General features: G+C 44.6%; 1 protein-coding gene across 1 annotated transcript in view; it reads left to right on the top strand.

Annotated features, from left to right (window-relative positions):
- The first annotated feature begins 2,284 nt into the window (after positions 1-2,284).
- The window catches only part of ABCC8 (ATP binding cassette subfamily C member 8), a 79,715-nt gene continuing 75,048 nt past the window's right edge, over positions 2,285-6,951 (top strand). The window contains exons 1-3 of the mRNA XM_027651290.1: positions 2,285-2,536; positions 3,927-4,068; positions 6,720-6,841. Coding sequence (XP_027507091.1) covers positions 2,341-2,536; positions 3,927-4,068; positions 6,720-6,841 — 460 coding nt within the window. The 5' untranslated portion in view covers positions 2,285-2,340. The remainder of the gene's footprint in view (positions 2,537-3,926; positions 4,069-6,719; positions 6,842-6,951) is intronic.

The following is a 6,951-nucleotide window of genomic DNA, read 5'->3' as shown; positions in this document are numbered from 1 at the left end:
ATCCAACTATACTTTATCATTATTTTGTAAAGTCACAAAATAGATGTTTCACGTTTTGCCAGTGAAAAAGAAATCATCGTTTGCTGCTCTAGTGAGGAAAACCAGTATTTGTCCACATTTGGCACCCATTTTCACTGTTACAGCAGGGACAAAATTGGGGCATTGTTATTGGAAGTGATTTATTTAAAGAGTTTGTGTGTGTGTGCGTCAGTTATCGCTATGAATGCTCAGCTTACCATTTTCAGTTTACCAACTGTTTTGATTTCTGTTAGTGTGGGTTTTTTTCAGTATTTCATTAAGTAGTTAATTGTAATCCAAGACACTTCCCCATTTAATCCATCATTTTATGTTCAGGTTGCCAATACATTTCTGACTCAAATTTAGCTCTGTGATGGGTGCAGATCTGTCCTAGGATTTGGGCTGAGACCATTAATTTGAAACCACCATGTTAACTAGGTAATCCGGGCTGCATTTGAAAACCACTGGAAGACAAATTTCAAATTCAAAATTATGGAGTTGCCTGATGTTTTGTTGTTTGAGATACATATTTTAAAAAAAATTGTGATTGACACCTTGTAATAAAGGAAGATGGTCTAAAAGGTTCAGAGAACATGCAGATGTTGGGAATGTGAGCTCAGTTCTTGTACTCCGTTGGAGACGTTGGGCAAACTTAAATTTCTGTGTTCATTTCTGTGGCCACAGTGAAGGTGATGATGATTCCTCCCCCAAATCTTTACCATGATTTCAGTCTCTAGAGTGTAAACTGTCAAGTGTTCTTTGTTGCTCTTTGTTCTTCTGTAGCACAGAGCCCTAGTGTCACTTGGGGCCTCAGGAAATAGTAAAATATAAATTATTTTTAAAGTATCTTCATGCAAACTGCTCATACTGTTTATTAAATAAGTATTAGGATAACAGAGATGATCTTGACCAGAAGTTCAGATGAATGCTGGATTCTGTCCAAAACTTAAAATAATTGTAGTCTTTTCAGTGTGGGTGTAACTTTCACATTGAGAATACATATACACAGGATTTGGCTTGGGGTTTGTCTTTTGATTTTTATTCTTAACTGCACTGCTATAGTTCCAAAAGACCATATATAGGAAATAATATGATGCATGCAGAGAATTGCTTTTTCTTTGCTCCTATCCAACAGCAAGATCAATAAAAGCAGCATGACAAACATAATTTTCAGGTCTATTAGTGGAGCTGTCTGTCCTAGAAATTGAATGTGCTCTGTTATGTTGAAGGAAGAACAAAGAAATTTTTTATTCATGGGGTCATTTCCCTTAGAGGCATTCAGCCAACTTGTAGCTTTCATATTTTGAAGAGTGAAGCCTTGATATATGGGCATTATTTGTTTGCATTTCTGTTTGTAAGATGTGGCAAGTTGTATGAAGTACACAGCAAAGCAATGGAAAAATGTGACTAGGAATGAAAGGAGCTCCAAGGGAAAGGATTTGGTTATGAATCTGTTGAGTATTTCATGGCTACACACCAGAGATATTTGAATCTCAGGCTTTGACACAGGTAGTGCTGGGAAGTGCAGACTTCTGATGCACGTCAAGTTTTACTTTCCAGTATCATCCCCTAGCAGAGAGATATTTGGGTAGACCTCTTGTTCAGCTTTAGCTCAGCTGAGCCTAACTTCCACTCAAGTAAAAAAGGTTTGAAAAGTTTGATTTATAGATTACTTTGACGTACATAAAAATGCTTAGGGAGTGACATGGAACCCACTCAAATTAAAGGTCAGATTTCCACAGATTGTGGAAGTGTTGGTGGAGAACAGAAAAAAGCTTGAACGCATTAGGGGTAAAAAAAGGTAAGGAACGAACATAACAGCTGTTTAGGATATGATGTAGAAGCCTCCTTTGAGGAGAGAGTATGGCTGAATACACGACTTAATCTAATAATATCTTCATCATAGCGGAGAAAAAAGCATGAAGCTGACAAGGCTGAAAGAATACACTTCCTGTAGCCTATAGTCATCACTAATTTAGTGGGGTATTTTTTTATATTCTGTCATATTAACAATGCATGAAACACTCGATTCCGAGAGCCCCGGAACACCGGGTTTGTTGCTCTGGGGTACCGAGGGCTGTCACGGGGCGTTCGCTCCGTGTCGGGGAAGGGATGTCCCGGCTCCCTCCCTGCCGGGCGTTCCCTCACCTTCCCCCGCTCGGGGCTTTTCCCGACCCCTCGGGGGGGGCGGGGGCGGTGCCGGGGCGGGGCGGAGTGCGGGGGGCGGGGCGGGGAGCGGATCGCGGTGCCCGGGCCGGGCCGGTGCCGCTCCCGGCAGGTGCGGGCAGAGCCTCGGCCGCGCACCCGCGCCGGCCCCGCCTGATGTGCGCCGGGGCGGAGGCGGCGCCGGGCTGCGCGCAGGGTCCCGCCATGGCCCTGGCGTTCTGCGGCGACGAGGGCAACTCCACCGCCTACAACGTGGACCACGGCGTGCTCAACAACGGCTGCTTCGTGGACGCGCTCAACGTGGTGCCGCACGTCTTCCTGCTCTTCATCACCTTCCCCATCCTCTTCATCGGTGGGTGCCTGCGAGTCTCCCTTACCCTGTCCGCCTGTGCCTTTCCTTCTGCCGGCCCCCCTTCCTTCTGCCCCCCCCCACCCCCCCCCCCCCCCCCCGGTGTTGCCTTGCCGTGTTCTCCCGCCTGGCTTTGGCTCGCCGCGGGTTTCCCCCCCCGCGCTGCCGCGTTTCCCCCCGCCTGCCTGGCCTCCCCTGGCAGGGTGTCCCCCGGCCTAGCCCTGCCCTCCGTGCCGTGCGGGGATGCTGAAGGCTGCGGAGGGTGTTATAGGACGCGGTGCGAGCTGCGGGATGCTCCGGCGGCCGCCTCTGCCCGCCTCTCCCCCTCTGCCCCCGCACCGCTCGCTCTCCGCCCCGGCAGCGATGCCCATCTCTGTCTGCCGGGGCTCTCCGCGGCGGGACAGCCCAGGGGGCTCCCGCAGGTGAAACCCCCTTGCGCAGGCAGCGGAGAGATGGGTGATGCTGGAGGAGACCGCAGGATTTGCCTGCCGGTTTTGACGAGCAGCGCGGGAAGCAGAAATAAATGTGCTATTAATCCCCGGAAAACCTGGCGAGTAAGTCCTACGTTATCAAACAATGCTCCCTGTAATAACTGCAGAGGTATAGCCGCCGGGCAGCCCTCCTCATTACGGGTCCTGGCCAAGAGGGCTGCCCGGCGGCTGCGGTACCTGCGGTGGGTGAGATTTGGTGTCACAAGCCCGGGGATGCCGGTAGGTGGCCCGGTGGTTCAGCAAACGCGGCTCTCACTGCTCTCGGTCCCGTTCTCCTCAGTCTGGGCCGGCCCGAAGGGCCCCAGCACGAGCTGCGTGGTTTAACACTCGCTGCTGTGGATCACAAAAGGTCCGGTGCGGGAATAACAACCAGCACGACTGTTAAAACGGGGTCAGCTGAAGAGCTGCTGAGGGTCCTCTGTGTTTGTCTGGAATTTCTCAGTGTTGTTAATTTTTAACTAGATCAAGAGAATGAGTTGCTTTACACCTTAACTTGTGCTTTTTTTTTTTTTAACTTTTTAAAAGAATTTTAAAAAAACCCAAGTAGTATGTTTATTCTATTGTTTGTGCATATTTGTCAAGATGTTAATTTGCTGTTTCTTTAAACTGTGAATATATTTGGAAAATGTTTAGTGCAACGTAATTACTTGTTAGTAAGTTGCCAAAAGTATAGGAATTCAAGGCTGTATCCTGTCTGCATTGTTGATATTATTCCCTATGAAGTGGAGTAAACACAGTTCTGAAAATATTCAAATGCATGTGTTTTTAACAACACAGCTCTGTCGATGTTGGTACACTAGATTGTTACATGTATGTTTAGGTTTGGTTTTCTTTTATGCAGGACCTTTGTGTGTCACCCTCGTTGTTAAGAAAGCTCTTCATGATTCTCTTTTCTCATCTAGGATGGGGAAGTCAGAGTTCCAAAGTACATATACATCATAGCACATGGCTTCATTTTCCTGGCCACAATTTACGCTGGATACTGACTTTTATCCTCTTGTTTGTGCTGGTGTGTGAAATTGCTGAGGGCATAGTATCTGATGGGTAAGTGTATGTCTGCCTTCTCCTGGTAGCACTGAGTAGATATTTTCTCCCTGTCTAAATTCTCATCTAGGCCATATTCCATGTGGTTATAAACATGTAATCTGTTTTCTTAGTGATTAACCTATCAACCTTATATATCAGAAATTCCACAGACCTTGCCAAGTGATGTACAGAGGCAAAACTGACCTTAATCATTTTTAGTTCAGCTTAATGACACTATCTTTCCAAAGGCTCATCATAGATAAATCCTAATGATTCAAACAGATGGTGACATTTTCGTAATATGTTTTATGTCCGAGGACCCAGTCCCACAGTCCTTACTCGGGAGGAACTCCCATGTGCACAGCAGGTCATACTATTCCTCCCCAAACTGTGTTCTGTTCATCTTAATGAAAGTAGTGCATGTACTGGGCCTTATCTCACGCCCTACAGAGTTTCTTCTGATGTTTTTGCAGTACAGCTGGTCTGTTACCTGGAGCAGAGCATCTCATATTATGTGAGCATGATCCATCATCTGTTATTCAACTTAGGATGTCTTTAAACAGAAATCTGTGGGGAAAAATTATTCCAAGTGAAACAAGTGATACAAGAGACTGATTTGTTATCAAAAAACCTAACGGTGTATAACAATGAATATGATCATCTTCTTCTGAAGAGAGGTATGATTTTCATAACAGTTATGAATTTGCAACCAAAAGGATGATGAAGTCAAAGCTCCTCGTTAAATAGAACAAAACCTCTCTGATTAGCCATCTATATAACAAGTATGCATCAAGCAGTGTGAAAGGCACTGCAGTCTTCTGCTGTAGAAGCTGATATCATCATTATTATTATAAGTTCTCTTAAACATATATAAATAGGATGTTTCTGAGTGCCAGTTTTTTTAAAAAGGAATTTTTCTTATGCTTATTCAGAGTGATCAGGGTGTGGGATGTTCAGAGCAAAATCTCCTGCTTTGTGTTTTCTCTTTTATTTGGCTCTTTAGCAATCCCTCTCATTATGTTTGTTTGCTAGTGAACTTGACTCAGAACACTGCTGTTAAGTAATAGGTGTCACCTGATGAGAATCAAAGCTCCGAGCTCTACTGGGGGAGTGCCAACCCACAGTTGTGCCTCCCCGAGCACTCAGTAGGCTCGTGAGTGCTCCGGTGCATAAAAGCAAGTTTTGAGACTCATCAGCTTTCTAAGACCAAAATGGATCATGTTGGTAAGTCCTCTTGACAGCAACTGGGTGCTGAAAGCTTTGGCACCTCAGCAATAGAAGCAGCCTATTGGAAGTAGGGTTATATAGGGGAATTCCTGCAACTGTGAAATAAACAGATTTTAAAAGCCTCCCACTGCAGTGTTACCCACTGAAGCTTAGGCTGTTTGAAGAAATGTGTTCCTGTTGCTTTTTTTTTCTTGCTGAGAATTCAGCCCTTATGTACAAAACCCAGCATTAAGGAATTCAGAGTCTGGAGAATCCTTTCTGATTTTGCTGTATACGCGTACAAGCTCATTGTCAGTAAGAGGAATTCAATGTTCATGACACAGGCTGTCAGCATGGCTTTGGCCAGCTCTGTAGAGTTCACCATAATCTCCATGTAAGGGAGGACTTTCCTTTCTTTCCTACAGTAGAGATACAGGAAAGGGTCCTCTTGAGCTCCTATGGATCTGTTGGACATTTGGGGTGTTCTGCTCTTAGACATGTGATGTCCTATGATGATCTCCCATTTCCCTGACAGCACAACCCTTTTTGTCTCTCCAAACTACACAAAAGTCACTTTTGCTGCAGCAAGAAGAAGTCAAGACATTATTAGCATGTTTTCCATGAGGTTCAGAGGACAAGGTGTGAATTTCTCTGAGTATTTGTGTCCTGAAGTCTTTCTCTTGGGCCCTTTTCTCCTGAAGCTGGTTGGGAGACAGGAAATTGTACCTTTTGACAGCACAGGGTGCTTAATTCCTGTTGTAAAGGAAAGAAAATGGGAGGAAGAGAAGATAACAAGAAGGAGGAGGTGGGGGGGAAACATATTTCTATCCAACTCTGCATAGCATTGCCCAGCAACTCCTATATTCCCAAAGGGCTGTGGTTGGCAGGACCCCCTTTGCTGCTGCCTGAAGCAAAGTATCAGGAGAGTTTTGCTTTATAGGACAAAATGTGAGGGTGCATTATTCTGTTGTAGGTTTTGTTTGTTGGCAGTCATCAAATACAGGCCTCTCTGTAATTCCTGTGCTGTGGTGATGTTCCTTCTCCCAAACTGAAAAAAATGAAACATTTCCACAAAACGTTTCTATAGAAAATCTTGAACTGTGCTGTCAGTTGTTCTTATTTGCATACTTTGATGGACAGCTCCCAAACTAGTTTAGCTTAAATTAACTTTTCTCCTTTTGGAGCTGAGCTGCTTATCCTAATTTAAAAAGTGTTTCAATTGATTTCAGTAGGAAATAGGAGTACACACCTTTCATCTTCATCACAGGGGAGGAATTTGAAGTCCAGCTTTGTGATTTAGGAGAATAAATTCAATTAAAACTTGGAGAGTTTTGCATCCATAACTCATTGTAGAAAAATCTTGAAGAAAAAAAATCTATAAAAACCCAGAGCTGGGTAGAGGGAAACATTTAAATAGCTAAGATGGTTTGACTTTAACAGATGCTCACTTTTTTCTTTTGAAGGGTCTCGGAATCACGCCATTTACACCTGTACATGCCAGCTGGGATGGCATTTTTGGCAGCCATCACATCAGTTGTCTATTACCATAATATCGAAACATCCAATTTCCCAAAGCTGTTAATAGGTACGTCTCATAACTCACCAGAATTGGAAGTGTGATTGTGGTGCTGTGTGTCTGCTCTTCCTGGGACAGGTCATTGCAGTTTCAGGAATGGCTTGTATGAATAAAGCTGC

The sequence above is a fragment of the Corapipo altera genome, unplaced genomic scaffold (genome assembly GCF_003945725.1).
Source record: "Corapipo altera isolate COAL_440 unplaced genomic scaffold, ASM394572v1 78, whole genome shotgun sequence".
Classification (NCBI taxonomy): Eukaryota; Metazoa; Chordata; class Aves; order Passeriformes; family Pipridae; genus Corapipo; species Corapipo altera.
Note: the sequence above shows the minus strand (reverse complement) of the source record. Positions and strands in the feature narration are given on the sequence as shown.